At 34.9% G+C, this 22837-nt stretch overlaps 2 protein-coding genes across 3 annotated transcripts; both read right to left on the bottom strand.

Annotated features, from left to right (window-relative positions):
* Nucleotides 1-297: 297 nt before the first annotated feature.
* On the bottom strand, nucleotides 298-10777 carry LOC145624475 (B3 domain-containing transcription repressor VAL1-like). Of its 2 annotated transcripts, none has more exons than XM_081677518.1 (13): nucleotides 10701-10777; nucleotides 10143-10301; nucleotides 8880-8961; nucleotides 8694-8795; nucleotides 7257-7906; nucleotides 6603-6699; nucleotides 6324-6498; nucleotides 4205-4281; nucleotides 3703-4125; nucleotides 3178-3227; nucleotides 2304-2417; nucleotides 2141-2208; nucleotides 298-1520 (listed from the first exon to the last, which is right to left on the bottom strand). In XM_081677518.1, the coding sequence occupies exons 2-13, from the start codon at nucleotides 10253-10255 to the stop codon at nucleotides 769-771; spliced, it is 2703 nt and encodes a 900-aa protein (XP_081533644.1). In that variant the 5' UTR covers nucleotides 10256-10301; nucleotides 10701-10777; the 3' UTR covers nucleotides 298-768. The 2 variants fall into 2 exon arrangements, with proteins under 2 accessions (XP_081533644.1, XP_081533643.1); XM_081677517.1 differs by having other exon boundaries at nucleotides 10489-10763.
* A 6635-nt stretch (nucleotides 10778-17412) lies between these two features.
* On the bottom strand, nucleotides 17413-22172 carry LOC145624474 (trans-cinnamate 4-monooxygenase-like). The gene is made up of 3 exons (XM_081677516.1): nucleotides 21283-22172; nucleotides 19425-19558; nucleotides 17413-18270 (listed from the first exon to the last, which is right to left on the bottom strand). The coding sequence occupies exons 1-3, from the start codon at nucleotides 22065-22067 to the stop codon at nucleotides 17675-17677; spliced, it is 1515 nt and encodes a 504-aa protein (XP_081533642.1). The 5' UTR covers nucleotides 22068-22172; the 3' UTR covers nucleotides 17413-17674.
* Between the last annotated feature and the right edge of the window lie 665 nt (nucleotides 22173-22837).

The raw sequence follows: 22837 nt of genomic DNA, 5'->3' as shown, positions 1-22837 counted from the left end.
GAAGAGTAGAGTCTTATTTTTTTTCCTTGTAAAATCCTTTGTATGGTATATAATAGATGTATTGTCTGAACAAGAATATTATGGCCTTGTGAACTTTTTTTCGCTTCACTAACAAAATTACCTCTTGATCATTAAGCATTAAACAGTCATTAAAGAAAATTTCCTTTTTTTTTTTTATTTTTTTTTATTTTTTTTTGTTAGTGAAACTCCCAAAAACCACCAATTGAAACAAATCATAAAATTCTTAAGAGCTTATCATCAAATTTCTTTGTAAAATACTACATGAGACAAAGGAAATTGCAGGAGTTGCATATTACTATATTAGTATAATTGACGAAAATTATAAGTTTTTGCTAAATCATGATTTATGATTGTTCCTTACAATTGAGAAACACTTGAGACATTCTGCATCAGCATCCCTATATAATACAGTACAATGTTTGGAACACAGAATGACAGATACTACACAGAGAGGTCAAAGATGGCTCATAAAACTTGCAGTATTGACCTCTTTGAGTAAGGAAATGTCTCTTCCAAATTTCCAACTCATGCCAAAAAAAGACTCGAACGCTATGACTTAACTAACTCTTTATGTAACTGTAGTTCAAGTTGTTGAAATAAAGACTCAACTAAAAAAACTAAAGGTGTACGCCGCTTGTAAGAACCAGAAGCTGATGAATGTACAAACCAAATGTTGAGTCAGGGCTGAAGCAGAAGTAGCTAACTGAGGACTGAGTAGATAAGATTGCTTCACTAATCTAAAGCATGCTACTTGGAAGAACCCACACCATCTGCCTTGCATTGCTCCTGCTCCTTCGCAACTGACAGGTGATGTTCCTCCTTAGTTGACAAACATTTGTCAACATAATCACAGGTTTTTAGCAGCAAACAAGAATCAGTGTCCATCGGCTGCTTTCCCAGAAGATTTGCAAGCCCATTTGGCTCCATGTACATATCAGGAGCACTAGCTGCTTGAGCAAGAGCCATAATGCCCGCACTTGGTTGAGCATCTGCCGTTGAATCTTCCTCACGGATAGGGTGGCAATTCAGATCTATGTGACCCTTGCTACTGTTCTCGCCTTCATCTAGCTGCATTCTTTCTTGACTTTTTTCCTGACTAACTTCATTCTCCAAATTATCTTTATTCAGCATTACATCATTTGCAGCAGGTTTCTTTGGAAGTTGAGGTCCTTTAACTTGCAGTTCATTGCTCTTTTGTTGTGCCATTTCAGCCTCACGTTCACATTGGCGCTTCTTCTTGCGCATCATTAGTGTTTTAAATCGGCGTTTCACAGTCAAGCAGACATTGCATACACATGAAGGCTTGTGCTTGCCTTTTCCACTTGGGGGTTGAATGCACACAATGCAAGTACATCCGGGACGGTGTCGAGGATGCCTCGTAGTGGCTCCAGCTGATGGCTCGTCATTGTCCCCTAGGGTGGCAGCAGTAGCCAGAGCATCCAGGCCAGAAGGCTCACATCTTTGCTCAGGGCTTTCTGCAGCTTTTCGCTTCCTGGACTCTGAAACAAAAGGAAAGAAAAGTGTCACATACTGTCACTCAGTTGACCTGGTAGTCTGGCACCCTGCTTTTAACCACGAGGTATGGAGCAGTAAGAATATATTGGATGACTTATAAGAAAATAAAAGCCACATGGCAAAGTTCTTGTGTGTAGCATAAAACATAAATATCCACTAATCCTCAGAAGTTTTATCTATCAGGCAATCTTTCAAAGTCCACAGACACTGCATATACTGGTGTCCTATACCCTCACGCAAGTGAGCAAGCCACCAACTGATTAGCAATGTTTTTTGGTTTTAGAAGGCTGAACAAAGGCAACCCAATGAACGTAGGTAATGCAGAGTATTCAAACAAGTTTAAACTTCCATTCCATCCGAGATAGGGAAACCATGCAAACCCTTCCCTCCCCACTCCCACTCACACTAAGTGTGCATGTGTGAATACATCTGTGTACATGTATGATGTGTGCTTATTCAACCCGGAGGCTTATTTAGCAAATGTCTTTGCAAATCTTTCGGTAATGCCATCTTATCCATAGGATCTTTACACAGGGTGACTGGAAAGGCATATCAAGGTGAAATAAGGAATAATCTGAAAATAGAAAGAAATTCTCTGACAAACCTTTACTTCCTTTGATAAGATTATCAAGTTCTTTTGGATATGTCTCTTCTGGTGATGTACACAAAGCCCTAAGAGCAAATAAAAATAAATGAGAGTAAACACACCGTTTCATCAATATTCCATCAAATCTAATGATAAACTGAATACAATGTATGTCATAAACCTGGTAGAGTCCCAGAAATTCTCTGAGCATGTCCATCTTGATGGCAGGTAAGTCTCTGTGGGCAGCTTCCTCCACTTTGAACAATTATCACATTGAGCCCATTGCTCTTGCGCCCTGAATAAATAAGACTTTAATCATTCTGAACCAAAGGAGATTGTGTATCTTCAATAACTCAACAAGTATAAAAAATGAATGATATTTATGTTATGAAGCAGAGCATTAATCCTTGACCCTTAATGACCATTATAATGAGAGCCGGGGGGGGGGGGGGGGGGGGGAGTAAGGTGGACAATCTCAGGAATAATTACAAACAAAATAAGGAAAATGAGTTTCACACTTGAGAATGCTTTGGCTTAAGTAAAGAAGACATCAACATAAGCAAATAAGTCATGAGGCATGTGTTTTTGGTAGCATCCAAAATTCTAGAGTAAGAAAAGGTAAGCACACTAAAAAGTATTCTCTTTGAGAGTTCTGCAATACAGCATATACTGTCATATATTCATATTTATGAATATAAATGGCTTGCTCAATTTCCTGCACTTTTAATTTCTGCGAAGTAACAAATTGTTTTTGCATATCAGATTGAGGGTCAGTTGGAAACTAACTCTCTTGTAAGTCTTATCATAGGGAAAGGCTGCATACATCCCATCTTCCTACCCCACATAGCATCGGAGCTCCTTTACTGGCATTGGGGTGATGTAGATGATGTGTAACACAAATTAAATCACATTGCAATTTTTTTATATTTCAGTCTAAAAGAAGATAAAATATTGGGACTCAGAGAACACTCGGCAGGGCAGCATAATAGTATCACAAATGGACATACAGAAATTATTGTCAGAATTTTTTAATTAAAAAATAGAATAATACTCACCCCGAACGTCGAGTGGCAAATAATGTCTTCTTTCCAAAAACAGGGGGCTCCTAAGTCACACAAATTAGTAATGATAATCACAATCATGCATCTATAAATAAATACGTAGTAAATAAATAAAATGAATCAGCATGTAACCCTGAATTATAAGGTAATGTACAATGGCCCATGCTTATTATTGGGACAAAGAAAGGAACATTATGCTAATTTTTCTATATTACAAAAGTACTTGGTGTAAAAACTAAAGGAATTTGGGCACATTTTGCATGATCTGATAACCCCCCCCCCCCCTTCTCTTCTTTTTTCTACTCCAAGAAAAAAAGGAGGGAAAAAAAATTAACAAAGAAAATGCATATGCCCAGGGTTTTTATAAGAAGATACTATAAATTTAGTATGCTGAATATTCCAGAGTAACAAAAGCGGGGGATAGAGTCTAAAGAGGACAAGCTTCTTCTCTGTTACACGACAAGTATAATGATGAGACAAAGACAAATAGAATAACCTAATATACTCGTATCAACTTACACTATATTCTTCAAATTCAAAATCGTCAACTATGACAACGCTTGGGTTGGCATTTGGTGGTGGACGAAGCAGGTCCTGTGCCTGGTCCCATGTAACTCTAATCTCCATAGCTTCCTCATTATTTATTAGCAACCTCTTGTTTTTGGAGCCAATGTTTCGCATTTTTTTCTTGTCAGATGGTTTAGGTTGCTCCAACACATCCTCTTTCAGCTTGTTCTTCAGCTTCTCACTCTTGCCCCAAGAAGTGTTCCCACTCACCAAATTTGACTGTTCAGGTAATACATTTGGTTGATTATCTTTGGCACCACCCATCGATTGCAGGCCACTACGGTCATTTCTAGCAGACAGGCTGTCAGCCACATCAGGGTAGCAACTTTCTCCAGGAGCAACACCATTAGGATTTGCTGATGATGTTTGGGTATCCTGGTATTTGAACAAAGTATAAGCTGACACCATGATTACACAGCACAAATTTTTTTTGACCGAATTCAGAATGAAATACCTGTACTTCAAGAGTATTTGATGCTTTACGATATCCAATGACAAGTTTGCCTCCAGGATCAATCCTGCTAAATGTAACTATACAGAAGAAGTCAAAATTAGAGTTAGATAGTTATCTGGCTAAAGACAAACCACAAAGCTCAAGGAAATAGAATACTCAAAATCCATGAATACCCATAGTAATTCACAAAGCACTAAATGAACTTCTCATTTTCAGACCAGCATGGAATAATAAAAATGTTTCAAAATGCTAAGAAACAAAAGGCTAAGATGTAATCAAGGAGTCACTCTAACAAATCATAATCCCTCCGTTTTAACAGCACTTGCCCTTTTATGAATTGATGGTCAAAATTAATCAACTTTGACTAATAACGTGTGTTTGAAACTATAAGGTCTTTAACAGTTTGCCAGTTTTATAAATACAGAAATAGAATAATTGATGGTCGGACTGTGGAAGACAGGTATTGAAGTAGTTCAAAAACGAAGGGAGTTTTAAGATTCACTGTACTATCGACTACTTTCATAAAACAAATAAGCTTATCCTTTTTCTTTCCCCCTCCTCTTTCCATCTCACTAATAGAATGAATAACACTACCCTCATAAAGTGGTGATTAAGTGTGAGAAATCATGCCTGCTCTGATTTTGATAACATTTAATTAGTTAGTTACTTAGAAGTTAAAAAGCTTCAATAGGTTGCTTGGCTAAAAGTCAAATAAAGTCGGCCCTTCCCCCATTTTCTTTCCATGGATGAAAATCTTTAGTAACCTTCAATCTAGCTCTCTCCTTCTAATACTCTTAATTAACTTTGAAAGGCCAGTGACTCCTATGTACCCTTACTCTTCCTCCTCCCTCAAGCGGTCAAGCCTCCGTCTACTTCTCTATCTCTCTTTCCTTGATGTGTGGCTACCATTTTCACCCCCATCAGCCTTCTCAATCTTTCTCTGCATCCTACAATCCACACGCAAGGCGGAACCCATGGTCGAATAATCATTTGGATGAGGATTGATATCCAAGTAAGATTTGCCTACTTCACATAGAATATAAGTCAAAACTTCAACTTAAGAAAAAATCTGACTATCAAAAGGGCAACATAAACAACGGTCAATTGATTTATTTGGATTTAGGAAGACAAAATTGAAAGGGTCAGGGAAGAGGAAGCAAGGGGAGTGGACAGTAAGAGACTAAGAGGGGCAATATGGATAAAAGAATGGAAACAAAAGGGGAATGAGAAATCCAGCAGTGGAATGGGTGAGCGAAGGCTGAAAATGCATGAGTCTGTACAGTTTCACACCTGGTTTTCTCCACATTTTTGGTTGAGCCTATTTCATTATGAAAAACCATTAAACCTCATACACAAGGAATGGGTTTGGAGTATTCTAAACCATTTTTTATGCATGTTTTATGAAAACAAAGGAGTTGAAACCTATAAAACAGAATAAGAGGTATCACTTAAGAATGGTTCTGAGTTCGATCGAGGATTAATGTGTAAGAGGAAGGCTTCCAAGAGTTACAGTAAAGCTTCGATTCTCACCTTTCAATAACTTAATGCTGGCTAAGTTAATTTGAACACTATCCATTATAGGCGAAGTAAATTTGAACACTATCCAACATAGGCGAAGTAAATTTGAACACTATCCAGCTATCCAAATGCTACTTTTCTTCTACTTTGGGGTATCAAACCCTCCAACTTCCAATCTGGGTTTCAAACTTCTGCAATTCTGCTTCAATCTTTTAAGCCACTATTAGTACATGGTATGATCATCGGATTACCATCCAACTAGACTTATGTTAAACCATTAAAAAAGATGGGTTGATTTTATGCCCCAATCAACTCACAATCCGTCCAAGTATCTAACAAATTTCCTCAATATCCTACACTGTTAAAAAGCTTTTACGCAAAGACTAGAACATGGACAATTGTCCTTGCAACTAAATTTTAGCATTCAAGCTTGATTTGACTTTATGAAAACAGGAACATGAGATAACACGGAGAAGCACAAAGTTATCCCTCAAACGATTAATTAAAAGAAAAGATTTAAACACAAAAGTTTATATACAGCCTAAATACTCCATTTAGCAAAGTGATAGAGATTGAAGCAACAGGTAAGCTCAAGAAATACCAGTATCGCCGGCTTGTAATTGCATAGACTGTATGCAAGGGGTTACTCCTTCCAAAACATACATCCTACTATTATTGTTAGGCCAAAATCTAAACTGAAATGTCCACTCATTCCCCTTAATGTCCTGAATTTTCAAGGGCAGACCTTCTGATTGATTAATGGTAGGAAAATATGCCTGCATAAAGAAAGAACTTTAAACCGAGAAACTCTCTGCATAAATTATAGCTAAGTAATAAATCTAACCATATTGTAAATTACAGAATATGATGGGAAGCTTACTTCAGCACAAGCTTTGGGAAGAACCAAGCGGCCAATTCGACTAGCATCACTAGCACTCAGAATCTTCTCAAAAAGCGGAACTATTGTAGTTTTCAAGCTAAAAGATGATGCAGTTAAGATAAGCAACATACACACAATAGGTGAATATTGAAGAATAAGGCTAAAATAATCTTGTCCCCGTCCCTTGTCTACATGCCTATTTGGGTTTTTTCATAAATATTAAGTTGTAGATTTCTTAAAACTAATGATTGGGAGTACAAATATGCATGTGGAGTTATAGAGATAGAGAAAAAGAAAAGGTAGTTGGTAATTATTGAAGAAAGGGAGAGAGAAAGTGTTGGAAAATGATGTCAAAAATACACAACATTAAAGAAAAATGATGACCACTCATAAAAAAGAGTGTAATATTGTTAAAAAATACACTCTTTAAATAGAAATAGGCATGTAGTTTTGGTTACCTCGAAATGGAATACGGGCATGTAGACAAGGGACGAAAGGAGTATAACAAAAAATAAAAATAAATAAAAAAAAAAAAAAAAAAAAAAAAAAAAAGAAATAAAGTCAAAGAAAAAGCAACCCATTGCATTGTAGAATGCAGGCAATTGATCAAAAACACTTTAAAGCACAGATTGAATAACGAAATATGATGGATACTCTCCAGATAGCTTCTGCAACTCTTGGTCTGTAATTCTAGGCCAGTAACGCGGAAGCAATTGGTTCCGCAGACGGCCTTCAGCAGGTGGTCTTGCCACTCGCATAGGAGAAAACGAGCTTTTATTTGCATCAGAAACTTTAGCAAGGTTGTTCTTTGGAGGCTTGGGCAATATTTGTCGAGGCCTTTGCCCTGACTGAAAGAGGGATGATCTGCTATTATCTCCTTCTTCAACTCCACCAGAAAAAGTAAGGCCAAAGTTTGAGGTTTCTGAAGGCGAACGCAAGCTTATATTCAGTGATGGCATTTGTGATTCTTGCACATCCTTGGCCCCTGTGTTTGCTTTATCTTCATTAGGTGGAGCACAAAGGGTAGGTCCAGTAAGTGAGTGAGAAAATTTTGAAAAACCCAAGCCAGCAACTCCAATTGAGGAATTCTTGGCCTCTGGTTTGATTTGCCCAAAAGGTCCATTTGTGAGAGCAGGGGGAGATTGAGGCAAAAATCTAGGAATATTAGTATCGATGATGTTGCCCAAACTAAAAAGATTCCCATTACTAATGGCATTAGTTTCTGGCTTATTGTTCTGCAGATCATTAGCATTACTGTACTTCTCTGAAGATTGAGCTTCACCAGAGAACTTATCTTTCCTGATCTGCATAACATAGAAGAACAAATTTTCATTTAGTCACTCATATAAATAATATTAGCATTCGATTAAAATTCAGAATATACATGATCTAGGATCTGATATACATCGAACATTTGCTACTTTGCAACGAATATGAAGTGCAGACAATTTATTAAATCTTTTTAAAACAGTCCATTATATTAATTTTTAAAAAAAAGGGGGGGGGGGGGGGGGGGGGGGGGGTTGGAGTTTCACTCCAATAACCTGCTGAAAGTCACCAAAAATCAATTGATGATTAAAAAGTGACAAGAGCCCAACCAACCATCTCACCAGGGAAAAAAAACGGACGGGGAAAAAGACTTCAGAACTTATAGCTAGAAAACCAGCATCTGAACTCAGTCCAGGAACCCATGCATTCGATTGCTCGTTTCCATATGATTAATTAACATACAGCTGATACAGGCTTGCAGAATTTAATGGGATAAAAAAAAAACAAAAAGAACCAAATTTGCTAGTTACTGTCCTTACTGACAGCAAAAACTTGGCCAAATCATTAAAGAAAACAATCAAGATCTAATTTTGTTTTGATTGTACATTGACCTTCTACTAAAATACTTTAAGTATCCGAAATAATTTCTTTTTCACAATAACATTGTAGGCACATGACTGAGATGTTGACAGCGTCATTTTACTAGAACAATATACAGTTCGCATCAGAAACAACTTTTGGTACTTATTCTATCAAGCACAATATTAATCAATAATCACATTGGATTATCTGAATCTTCGGTTAGGATTTAAGTGATCTTACCGGAGGACAACAAGCACTCTTAGCACAGCTAATACACCATATACCTCCAAAATCTTGAATCTCAATCAGTGATGCTGAAGCACTGCAACCACAGTGGAGTCGCTGTAGCGAGAAATCCAAACAGAGTCATATCAATATATTGCAGCAAGAAAGCCTAAGGCAAAACAATGGGCAACCAGATAATACCTTGTTGCACAAACTACATTCTCTCCAACCAGTTTCCTCTGGATGGAATGTATCACAGTAGACTGATTTCTCGTAGGAAGATCTACACATCAAGTATTAACAGTCAAAATTGTGACTGTGTGAGTACAGAATCAAAATTTTTTACTGTACTCCATATCATGTTATGCACGTCAAGATGAAAAAAAAACAAGTCAAGGTTTACCCTAGAACACCAAGACATACCAAGTATGACATAGTCAACAGTTCGGCATACAAATCAAATCATATTTTCAGGCCAATCCCCAAGAGAAATATCATAACATAAGCAAACACTTAAAAGGAGGAAGTTAGCCTGCATGTGAATTGGAACTAAAGCAATCAAAACAAAAGACCAAGCCTGTATGAGAAACTTTTGACAACTGAAGCCGCGTATAGCTTAACTCTAACGAACCTAAACAATCTGATGAGTTCAAATTTTCATGCAACAATGGTAAGTAATATTGACCAGATATGTTAACAAAAAGACACGGAGTAATAGCGACAACACTAATCATACAGATACAAATGCAGAAATTTTAGATACACATCCCTTTTCTGCTAAAAAAATTTACCAATCATCTATTAGGGGCAATAGAAAAGCAGCAAAGGTTTTACCAAACTCTTAACATTTTTGTTGCGCTCAAATAAAATTTTCAAGTACGAAAGAGTTCTTCTTACGTATATAAAGGAATAAACTTTCCAAAGCATGCCTTATCTTCCTCTTTCCCTACTCACCTTACTACTTTGGCACAAACATGTGCTTAATTCCATCATTCCACTCATTTATAAAGTCACTTCCACTCCTTATTTACTACTATTAACATAACTTTAACAAAACTAAAATCCTCAATCAGCAGTTCATCACATCACAGCAGCAACCATCCAATTTTACACTAATGAACATTGTCAGTAACTACAATCAACAATACATTATGAATGTATAAGACAAAACCCGAAATTGGGATAATGCCAAACACTCAACAAGAACCCAAAACTTTCCAAACGTAAATCAACAAGCAAAATTCAAATTGTTCAAAACCAAAAATGCAAAGGACAGCAGCAGCCATTTATCCAGAATCCGAATTACAAAGTAATAACACGACACGACACAAACCGAACACGAACACAAACACGAAATCAACACGAAAGCATGAATTGAATTAGTTGAAAACAATACAAATCAATGCAAAAAAACGGCAGTAATTAAAGAATTAAACAAATTAAAGATTAGCAAAATGGAGTTACCCGCAGTTGAAACACAGATCGGCAATTTCACCAGATTTCAATTCCCAGCCTTTCTTCCATTGGACTGTAGAATTCGCCCCACAAGACGTGTTCATGCAAATTCTTGACCCCATTAAATTTTAAAACCCAAAAAACTACCAAAACTCCACTCCAATTAATCTGCAATATTAAAGATTAAAACTTTAGATTAATAACAACTTTACACTATTAAATCTCATGCAAATAAAACCCAAAAAAAACCCAGATAAATTTAATTGAAACCGCTAACTTAAATCATCGCAAAACTCGAAATAATAACCATGTCAACGTTAAAAACAGAAGAATTGAAGAAATTAATCAACTTTACCGTACAAATCGGAGTAACTCTTCACAGTGACATTTAAGTAGAGTCAAAGTTGAGCAATCATAATCACCCAATTCAAAAAATTAAAAAAATTTATTATAATAATTTGACGAGATTAAACTAAATCTGGGTCGTCAAATTACAAAAATCATAAAAATAAAGATCTAATAATCATTTTTTCATGAATTTAGGGGAGAGAGAATTCAAAGAATTACCCAAGAAATGAAAGCGAGTAACAGCAAAGAGGGTAAGGGAGACGAACTATAGAAGAGAGAGAAAGCGTGGTGTGCATGCAAATTGCTAACAAACGAGTAAAATATTTAATCTATATATTTATATTATTTATTATTATTACTTTGTATTATATGGTAATAAAAATAATTGAGATACAATAATATTATAATAAAGTTTGATTTGATGAAATTATGAGAGAATCAAAATTCCCATTTATAACAAAAGCAAGAAATTAAGATTACAACCTCATCTTGTCAAAAAAAAATTACAACCTCAGGAAATTTGCATGCACGACACACACACCGTTTTAAAATTTTTACATTGGAGTAATTTTGAGAGGAGAGAGAAAGATATGACTTTTGTAAGACTTCTTCATTTGCTACTTGAGTCCACGATCCAAAAAAAAACATACAAGTACATAATAGAAGTAGTGGGTGGCTATATTTGGCACCTAAAAGCCAAACCTAATTGTCTTGTTTCCCAATATGTAATGTAGACATGAAACAATTGTTTCCCATACATGCATTCATGATTTTATATATCTTTAATCTTTAAATATTAGATGTGTGATAACAAAGTAAATAAAATAATATTTGATAACCTGGCCTGAATACATACTAGCTTGTGGCAACTTAGCTTGTACACATGACATAATTGTATCTTTATTAATCTTTATGCATGCATGCTTTTATCTTTTAATTTTCTTTTTAAATGTCTGGCACATAAAAGCAGGTGTAAATTAACCAAGATTTGTATCTAAATATATACGTACACACTTGTATCGATTTGTAAACATGAAACAATTGTTTCTTTATACATGCATATATATCAAAAATATTGTATCGGAATGTGAAAGCGGAATAAAAATATTTGATTATTTGAATTACATACGTGTGCTCATTGCATGCTTGCATATGAGAGATAATTGTATCTCTATGCATTTTATCATCTAATTCTGTATACATAATGTTCTCTATCATACATGTCTAACGTGTGAAGCCGTGAAGGTTAAGTGATCAATATTTGATTATTTGAAGTACATATTGTGTCAACTTGCAATATATGTGAAGGCAAAGTAAATGAGAATTAATTTTATGAATACTTAAATATGCATCGCGTAATAAATACAATAATAAGACTACATGAATAGAGTGTAACCAACTAACGTGTAACCTTGAATATAAGATTCATTATCGTTTGACAACATTATTTTTATTAGCCTGGTCATCTATATTTAAAGATAGTGAGTATTGATGAGCTAATAACGAAATTATATGATAAAAATTTTCTTTTATTCTATAATCACACTCTAAAGTAGGAAACCAGCATCAGTTTTAATCTCTAAAATTTTGCCTTAAGAGTCGACTTTTGAAATCTTTCTTCACTAAGGGCTTGTTTCTGTTCAGCTTATTTTCAGTTCAGTTCAGTTCAGCTCTTAATTTCATTCTCTCATAAATTATTCAGTTCAATTCCAATAAGTTCAGTTTAGTTTAGTTCAGTTCAGTTCAGTCAATCAGAACAGACCCCTAATACCTATGTTTTTTAGTGATTATTTAAATTTGTTGTTATTTTTGTAAAATTAAGGTTAGCCACTTAAATAAGCAATCAGGTTTAGCAACCCCCAAACACACCCCCCCCCCCCTAAAAAAAAAAAAAAAAAAAAAAAAAAAAAAAAAAAAAAAGAAGATCATTTCTCTATATGTAGCTAAGTAGCTCAATTCCATGACTTCCAACCAACCTACACTTGCAAGTAGGAAGTTTGGGATGACTAGTCTTTATTTGATACTTTGATACGAAGTATAAGATTAAGCAAGGCACACAACAATTACCCCACAAAGAATACGTACCTAAAGATCATGAACATTTTCTTTTGTGCATTTTTAAGTTTTCACATTTAAGATATTCTTAGAAATTAAAGATGATGTAAGAGGGAAGAATTCGCTTATGAATGTATGAGTATCCCCTTTTATATTTATTATATTATACTCTGTATTACTTATTTTTTGGTTTGCAAAACGGAGAGAGTACATACATATATAATTATTAATTAGTTTAGTAGATACGTTTAAAATATGTATAACACACACATATTCTTAATTACAAGTACAAAGTACATATGAAACATATTTTTTGGTAGTTTTTGAACTTATGTAAATTATGTTGTTTCATGTGCTAAAATGTGTCACGTGAATAACAAGCTAGGAAAAACTTGAAACACACAAATGACAAATCCTTGTCTTATACTTTGCCGTATGTTTTATTATTGATTTATGACATGTTATTAAATAAAATATATAATATTGTCACCGTAACCAAATAATTAAGAAAAATATTACGGAGTCTTCATTCTAAGAAAATGGTATTAGGTTGAAAGACAACAAATAGCCGGACCATGTGACGTAGTTATTGTTTATGCAATTGTGCCCCATTTGAACTTAATAAAGGTACACCGCATAGTATATATTTCGGCATGAATGCATTTGTTGATTTTGCATCATTAATATTGGGCACATAATACATTAATACATATAGCAATACACTCAAATAAGATTAAAAAAATATACATACTATATACGAGCTTGTTCACATTTACTGAACTGAACTGATTGGAGTTGAACTGAACTGAGCTGAAATGATGAATATTTTATGAGAGAGGGATTAAGAGCTAACTGAATTGAACTGAAATTAAGTAAATGTGAACAGACCCTATGTATATATGTTTGAGCTTAGTGCATTTCTTTTTTTTTTTTTTTTTTTTGGTGCAAGCCCCTAAAAAGAAGAAACACACCGCAAACAACTAAAGAAACACACAAACAAAAGGCAAAAACAAAAACTTAAATAAAACTAGCTAGCTAAACTGTCATCGTTGGAATTATCCGAGCCCGAGAGACACCACTTAGATCCTCCAATAAAACGGCAAGAAAATCCTTCGAGATCACCTCAATCATAATCATTCGCTACTCCAAAGGGATACCATAGTTAGCAAGCCAATCTGACACCATATTGGCTTCTCTATAGCAATGACCCAACCTAACCTCCCAACCTTGACGACTAATTAGAGCTTTGAGCTCAGTGCATTCCTTTTACATAGATAATACTTACGGAATAGGTGTTTCTTTGTTTGTTTATTTATTTATTTATTTATTTATTTATTTTTATTTCTTGGTCTTTGTAGTTTGTACCTCGTTCGAAAAAAAATGAGGATATCTAGATAAAATTTTAAAACCCAAAATCTTTAAGAACTTTCCAAATTTTCAATACCCGAATTTGACCCGCCGTCTAAAAATTCAAAAACTTCTCCAATAATAATTGTCTATCTCACTAATAAAACTTTCTCAAAAAGTAAGATTAGCGTAGAATTGTAGATATACTATACTATTATTATTTGAGAAACTTTAAAGTTCTATTGCATAATTCCTTTTGGGGGCTCGCCCCACGGCTTCACCAAAAAAAAAAAAAAAAAAAAAAAATCGGCCTTCTTCTAATAGATACAGGGAAATCGAATAGATTTTTTCTTTTTTTAAAGTCATAAAGTGCGAATTATGTAGACGGAATTCAATTTAAAGTTTGGATACCATTTCCATAACTTTAACCAACAATATACTTCAATTAGATTATCAAAAAAAAAAAAAAAAAAAAACAAACTTCATTTCATTTATAATTAAGTTGGCAATGAAAGTGTGATTGCATTGTGTATAATATAATACTAGTATTGTAATAAAGATTATTTTTTACAAGTTAATGAATTATGGCATGATAAATAAAAGTTTTAGCAATTTTTCATTATTTCCATTGTCCCACATTATTTAGTTGAGTTATTTATTGTTATTATTTTAATAATAAAAAAATAAATGTGATGTGAGTTAATAGGGTACGTATATGTATGCACAAACTTTCATATGTGTTGCTAGCTACACCGTGTTACCAGTCACAATTTCTATTTTTTTTTTAAAATAAAAATAAAATTTCTATCTCTCCTCTCTCCTCATCTTCTCTTTCAAACTTTCTATCTCTAACCGTCGTCTTCCGCCAGAGCACTGATTTTCGCCATCCGTCGTTGTCGAAGGTTCTCGAAGCCCCCTAACCAACCCAGATATAAATCACCATTTTCGTGTTAGCCATTGTCGAAGGTCCTCAAAGCTCCAAACCAACCCATCGATAATAGCATTGAATTGGTTTGACCAATTATTTACAGTAACATTGTGAAATAATTTAGTCCATTTCTTTATTTGTATTTTTTGGTGGCAGGCACATTAAATTACGTTTAAAAGCATTGATTTATAGTTACCCAGATTAGATCGTCGTCGTTGATTTCGAACTCATAAACTTGTTTTGATCCTTTTCTTTTTAATTATTTGGTTATTATTTATTAAGTTAGTTTCTTCCGGTAATTTTGGTTGGAATGGGTGGTGGATGATTGTTGTGGTGGTTGGAATTGGTGGTTTCGTGGCGGCTTTAGCGGTGGAATAATTGATGGTTAGGTCAGGGGTTACTAGATTCGGCCTGGGGTTACTAGATCCGATTAGGGGTTACTAGATTCGGCCAAGGGTTACTAGATCCGGTTAGGGGTTACTAGGTCGGATAGGGGTTACTAGAGGGGTTGCTTTAGGGGTTAATAGACAGGGGTTACTTCAAGGGTTACTAGAGGGGTTACTTTAGGGGTTACTTCAAGGGCTACTAAACAGGGGTTAATTTAGGAGTTACTAGAGGGGTTACTTCAAGGGTTATTCGGGGGTTACTAGACAGGGGTTGCTTCGAGGGTTACTAGAGGGGTTACTTATGTGGCACATTGCCACACCGTGCGGTTGGCCACACCAGAAACGCACTGATATGTTTGATATGATTATCTAAGTATAAAACAGTAAGTCAGATTCGATTACTAAGGTAAGAAATTAAATTAATTATAGATAACCGGCGGTATGATCATATCAAACCTACTTAAAGCCACCACCATAGGATCGGAGCATCACTCAACCAGCTATAGTGCTGCACCAAAGAGCCTATGGAGTACCACCACATATATGTGTAGTTTACATCATCACAATTTGTTAACAAGTACTACAATGGATGCTTTGTTATCAAATATACGAAGTATATGGTGATCCGATTAAAAATTTTATATATCTTTTTTTTTTTTTTTTGAAACAAAAAACCACATCAATCTTTAGTTTTGTACCAAATCAAGTTAAATGTCATACACTCGAATGGACTAGCCCTATATTAGCAACATCGTGAGCTCACAACCCACATCCAAAACTAACCTAGCTTAGTTAAACTCATCCTCTACTCGATCTCTTAACATTTCAATTCTCTTGTCTAGAACTTTAGTGATAAAGTAAATTAATTTTGATCTTGACATGGTCAACCACCACCCTATACTAGAAGATGGTCCATTATTAATTTGTCTCCCCTTTACTCTTTCAATCATCAGACAAAAATGATTTTTGTGCAACACAAAAAGTAACGGTGGTTAGAAAGGAAAAATAATGTACAAGTTAAGTAGTAGATGGATGAGAATCTAGAGAGGAGGGTGATAACTTATTGGTGTCTTGGTGATGAGCTGAGTGACCTTGTTATGAGATTATATATTAAGATACAACTCATATTAGGGTAAAATATTAAGCTCACTTCAAATGTACGTTTTATTGTAAATGTATATTAAATGATTTTTTTTTTTGAAGCCAAATAAGCATGTCTATATTAAATCAATCTCCGCCAAAGTGTAAAGGCTTTGGGAAAAAGAGTCTGTATGATAGAGTATAAAACATATTCATGGGCCTCAACCATCAGCTTAAGCTTTTGGTTGAGTTGGTCCACTAACATGGTATCGGAGCCAGCGTGACACAAAGGTCACGGGTTCGAATCTCATCCGCCCCTCCTTCAAAGTGGAATTAATTCGCACCAGGTATAGGTGTGCCTGTGTTGCGAGTTGGTCCACTAACACTGTACAAATAAGAGGGGCACATATTAATGCAAGAGGATATGTACATGCATGTTAGAGAGAAAAATAGGGGTGAGGATTGGATTTTATCAGTATTATTTAAACACTTTTAATACAATCATAAATTACTTATGGTCCATTAAACTACTTGTTGGTATTAAATGGCCAATGGTTGTATGCATGGTATAAACTTTATCTTTTAGAATATTACAATATATGGTGATGTAGGTTGGGCTTCTAAACCAATAACAAGTACTCTGTATGTGATTTGAAAGCTTTGATTCTTGAAATGGGTTATATTATGTTGGGAATTAATTAGGATTTCAGGCGGAGTAACGAGCAAAAATAAATAATAAATACGTAGTAAAAAAATTCATCCGTTCATGGCATATATAATATTAAGGGTAAAAAATTAAGAATTGAACTGAACTGAAAATAAGCTGAAGAGAATAGGATTGAAGTGTAATTTAGACAAGTTATATATGTTCAAAATAAATACGTAATAAATATGTAAAAAGAACGCATCCTTAAGGTTGCATGATTGGTTTAAAATTTACTCAAACAAATTCTATTATGGACAAGGACACTTACCAGTGACAGAAATTGGAATGAAAAATATTCTGATCTTAAGCCAAATCTGTAACCTTTTTGCTATAAAAGGAAGTTTGCAAAATGTTGAATTGCACTCTATGAAGAAACAAAAGAAAGCCCAGTAAGAGTTTTGAAGCAGAGATTATAATTAAGGAGCCATATAGAAAGGTATACAATCGCATAAACTATAATAATGTTTTTATGCTTGAAAATTCTTGTTCTTGTCACATTACACATTCTGTAATCAAAATAAAAATAAATAAAAACAGCACTTGGACTAATTAACAAAACAAGAGTGCCAAAATCAAAGAAGAGAGATTGAAACGTTTGGAGATCGAAAGTCGAATTCAACTGTGAAAGTACAGAGATAAAAATAAAAAAAGATCAGAGCAAAAAGATTATTTTGCAAGAAGTTGGTTATATTTAGTTCCTTGGCTTAAGTACGATTGTTGAGTGCTTAAGGATGTGCAGACTGAATTGACCACCTTTCTCGGAGGTGTCGAGCTTAGACTGACCGGGTGGTGGCAAAAGCTCGAAGTTTTGGACCAAACGACCAATAGTAATGCCGAGAATAGGGAGGGCAAGGATGATGCCAGGGCAACTCCTACGGCCAACTCCAAAGGGAAGGAACCTAAAGTCGTTTCCATTGGCCTCAACCTTAGACTCCTCCTCTAAGAACCTCTCGGGCCTGTACTCCTCAGGGTTCTTCCAGTGTGCGGGGTTATTAGCCAACCACCACGCGTTCACTAGGATCTTGCTCTCGGCAGGAATGTCATAGCTGCCTAGCTTGGCATCGTGCAAGTTCATGTGGGGGACGAGGAGGGGTATGGCCATACGTAGCCTTAGGGTCTCCTTGATCACCGCGTTTAGGTATGGCAACTTGTGCATGTCTGGCTCGGTTATTTGGTTACCCTTGCCTAATACGGTGTCTAGCTCGTCCCTTAGCTTCCTCTGGATCTCTGGGTGGTTCACCAACTCGGCTATTCCCCATTCAATTGACCACAATGTTGTCTCAATAGCTGCACATATTCAAATTTCAATTTCATTAGTAACATTCAAACATGTACCAATATAGAATTGCACCCTAACATAGTATATGACCAATTGAACATTATATTATAAATTTATAATAAAGTATTTATCAAAAGCCACCTCTATCATTTTCAGTGGGGTTGGTAGCTCCACTATTCTTAATTTTTTTTTTTTTTAGTGATAGGAGTTGGTAAGTCATACAATGGTGTCTACTTTTACACGCTAGATCATTCACAATATTATACACCAATATCCGAAAATGACTATCATAAGAATTGTAGACTTTGTACGCTTACTTGTTTTTTATTTTAATTACACTTGGTACAACCATTTGTTTTATTTTAATGGTTACACTCTACTGGTATTATTGATCTATTACAACGTGATCTATGATCATTAATAAGTAAGAGAGTGGAAAAATATGAAAAATGAAATTAGAAAGCAAACAATCCCAAAAATCACAAGCTACAATAATTCAAAATGAAAATTACGAGATTTTAAAATAAACTAAGGTAGCATGGAGTATTGTAGAAACTATAACTGTATAAGACCCCCCGTAAAACAAAAGATATCCGACCCGTTTTAACTCATTAAAAGTTAAAATCAACTTTATAACTTTATCATTATTGTTGGAGTACCAATTCACTATTTATAATATTATCTCAAATTGTTGGAAAGATGAAAAGATGAGGAATAGGATAGATCAACTACAAACTTTAAAAGGAAAAAGTTAAGGTATCGGCATCATGATTCACAATAACGACAGGAGGAGTGTAGCAGCCAGTAGGTGAGCTAAAAATTCACCACCAAACTTGGGGGATTGGGTCAAATCAACCCAATCCCAACATCGTTGAATTTGTCAACCCGTGCCAAACTCAACTTGTTGTGGGCTCCTACGATATCAATGATAAGCGTACTATTGCCAAAATATTCTAACTTGTAATCGGGGGATTGCCTTCCCACTAGAGAGTACACACCCCGGCCCCTTAGACGCATGTACGACATTTGTCGTGTTTATAAGTAACAGACGTGTGTACTACGTGTGCCAATCAATTTTAATGTTCATTTACGAGTGAGATTTGAGAAGAAAAAAAACATTAGAAAATCCTTCACGAGAATGAATTATAGGTTCATTACTTACCGGCAACGTTGATGTTCTCAACAATGTAAAGGACATTGTCTTCATTGATTTCTCCCTTTTCTTGTGCTTCCAGAATGTGATCAATGGCACATTTAAGGTCATTGTTGCTTGGTGCCTTTGTACTTGCTAGTTTCCTGAAATGTAACAATAAATTTTGATTTAATTAATTCATTCATTCATTCATTATTGAAGTTAATTTTTGTCCTAGAGAAATTATGATTCAATTGTAATTTATAGAAGTTAACAATTAATTTCACTTCTAAAAATGTCATCCAAAAACTAGACTTCTGTCGACATTTTCACCTTTGTTAGAAAGACTATTTTCATTATATACTCAAGTATACCGTATATCTAGCGTTATTTCGTGAGATTTTCTAGCCACTTAGTGTAGTGATTGGAACTTATTTGTTTTTAGGCACAACTAAACATTTTCCTCGCATGTACCGCCGCCTCTACCTAGCCATCACAAAATAGTGAATATACCCCGTATTTATCATGTGGGCGGCATTATGAGACGAATCTTGTTCATTATTAGGTGAGCATATGCACATTTTCAATTTAGGCAATTTGTTCTTATATTATACTAAAAGTCATGAAAATATCATTTTAATCCATCTTTATAAATGTAGGGTCATTCAACTTGTAAAGGTGTTTTATTATTAATGTTAATGCTAATGTTGAATTTTATTTAAAATTTAAATTCTAATATGTACTTCATATTACTCATCCTAGTCACTTTTTTATTTTTATTAATTTATTAGTAGGTAAATTTTATTTAGTTAAAGTCTTAAGGATCCGTGTTTGAGAATTTGAGATCGAGATCAATGAGTTCAAATTTTGTTATAACTCAGGCCTTGTTTGGTTGACATTCTAAAATGGGGGAATTGAAAATTCATGGGAATTTCAACTTCCCACAAAACATGAGAAGTAAATTACCTAGCCCCCCCTAGGTAAACTAAAATTCATGGGAATTCTAATTTCCCTTATTGCCAACCAAACACATTTAAGAAATTCTTAGGAATTTCATTAAGGAATTAACTTCCCATGAAGTATAAATTCCTTAGAAAATTAAATTCCCACATCAACCAAACAACACCTCAATTTACACACAAAATGACTGAATATGTATTAATGTCTGACAAATATATTTAACTTAGAAGGCTAATTATCCAATTCTACATTATGACTCCTCTTTTACGGAGCATGATATTTTATTTATTAACAAAAAAATATTCACCAAGTTTCATCAGCTATGATGTCATGTCCATTGAAAATTACGACTACTAACTTAAATTACAAATGTAAAGGTAAGTTCTAAAATTTTGGTACTAAAATCCAAAAGACAGATCAGATATACTCGGCCACATGTAACATCTCTGTCACTAAAAGGTTAAATTCTAGGACGGTAATATTTGTCTACTGCTATCAGTCAGAGACACTTGTACGAAAACTACATACAGTAACCGAATTTTAAAATCTATTAAACTCTGACTAATAAAAAAAACTCGAGCTTATTTAGCTTCTAATTATAAGATAATGATTTCCCTACCAAAAATATTAATCCTTCTAAGTAAAAATAAATTAAGATAAAGAGAGTGTGGTGTAACATGTTTTCCTCAACTCGAGCAATTAGTTAAGTTGAAAACACTCTCTTAATCAATTAAATAAAAAAAAATAAAGAGCCGACTAATTATTTCATATTATTTGCAACGGAGGTAGTAAAACTAAAAGTCAAATTTAATCAACCAACAATATTGGTCCCATTAATGTTAATCCCAACAAACAAAATCAATTAAACAGTCATAATAAAAATGAAACCGAAAGAAAGCAATTAAAGAATAGGTTGAGAGAAACATACTTGCGTTCATCAACAAAGTAATCCTTAAAAAGCTGCAACCTCTTGTCCTTAACTTGTTTACACAACTTCAAATAACCCCTAAGAAAAGGTCTCAAAATTGGGATAAAATCACCATAATTATACTCAAAGCTTTGAGCCAAACGACTCCTCTCCCCATTCAACGCCTTAAGCTTGTTAAACAATTCATCGTCTTCACCCTCGAATCTTCGATCAAACATAATTCTGTACATATTATTGTACATCATAAGTTGTAGCCGTTTCCTTAACACAATACCATTTGTGGAAGCTTCTGGATTCTTCTTTACATCCTCGACAACGGCTGCGGCCTCGGCCTCCCACCCGAATCTGTATTGCTGAACCACCTTGTTTGTGAAAAAGGGTACCGTCATTATCCTCCTCATCTTCCTCCAGTGTTCGCCGTATACGGTGAACACCATGTCTTGACCCTTCCCAGTGAAGATGTCGAAAACGACGTTTCGGGTTCGTGACCCGAACTCGACACCTTGGGTGTGGAGAACATCTTTGGCTAATTCGGGGGAAGAAACGACGACTAAGTTTCTTTGACCCATTCTCAATAGAAAAATGTCACCGAATTTCTTGGCAAGACCGGTGAGGTTCTTGTGGTTCAAGTCATCCCCGACCTGTAACCAGTTCCCGAAAATGGGAACTGGGATTGGGCCGGGTGGAAGCTTGAACTTCCTACCTTTTAACTTTGAGATCACAATCGCAACTATTATTGCGAAGAATATAGCATACAATGCCTTCTGGAGTAGAAGGAGATCCATCTTTCTCTCCTCTCTTTTTGCCCTGGGCCACCAAAATATTATTACCACTTTGTTTTTTTTAAAATGAGAATGAACAAACAAATGAAAAGTTGGGTTGAAATTGAAATGTGAGATGAGTAGATGGAACGTTATTTATAGAGAGGATTAATGTTATGTGGGACCAAATTTGATGAAAAAATTAATTATGATGGAACTTAGGATATAAAAAAAAAAACAAAATAATAAAGGAGGTTAGTTAGGTGAGAGAAAAAAGGCGCGTGAGAAGAAGGGAAAGTGGGGGTGGGTGGGTGGGAGGTTCGGGAAAAAGAGGAAGAGGAACCATAGTTGAGTTGAGTTGACTTAACGGCGTTTATAATAAACGGCGTTAAAGAAAACGGTGAGAGTTGTAGTTGAGTGAGGGAGTGAGAGTTATATGGGTAGGAGAGGATTGACGTGGTTGTGTGGTGAATCAGAAGAGTGACAAGGGAGTAGGTGAGCGGGTTGGTGAGCTTAAGAAAAGGCTCTTATTTTTTCAACACTTAAATTAATTTAAAGGAAATTATTTTTTTGATGGAGTTTGTTTTAGTTTCATTCAAGGAGAAAATACCAAATATGGTAGATGATCTTCATTAAATGTCATGCAATGAAACAGATGGTTTGGTTCTATTTACTTTGATTTTGGTTCCTCTCTCACAAACTTTTATGTGATATGATACGGCTATATTATAACTCAGGCTTCTGTCTCTTAAAGATTGCCTTATTGTAATTTTTAAAGTCAAATTTTAGAGACT

This window comes from Chenopodium album, chromosome 3, assembly GCF_948465745.1.
Source record: "Chenopodium album chromosome 3, dcCheAlbu1.1, whole genome shotgun sequence".
NCBI classification, from domain to species: Eukaryota; Viridiplantae; Streptophyta; class Magnoliopsida; order Caryophyllales; family Amaranthaceae; genus Chenopodium; species Chenopodium album.
This window is presented reverse-complemented; position numbering and strand designations above follow the sequence as displayed.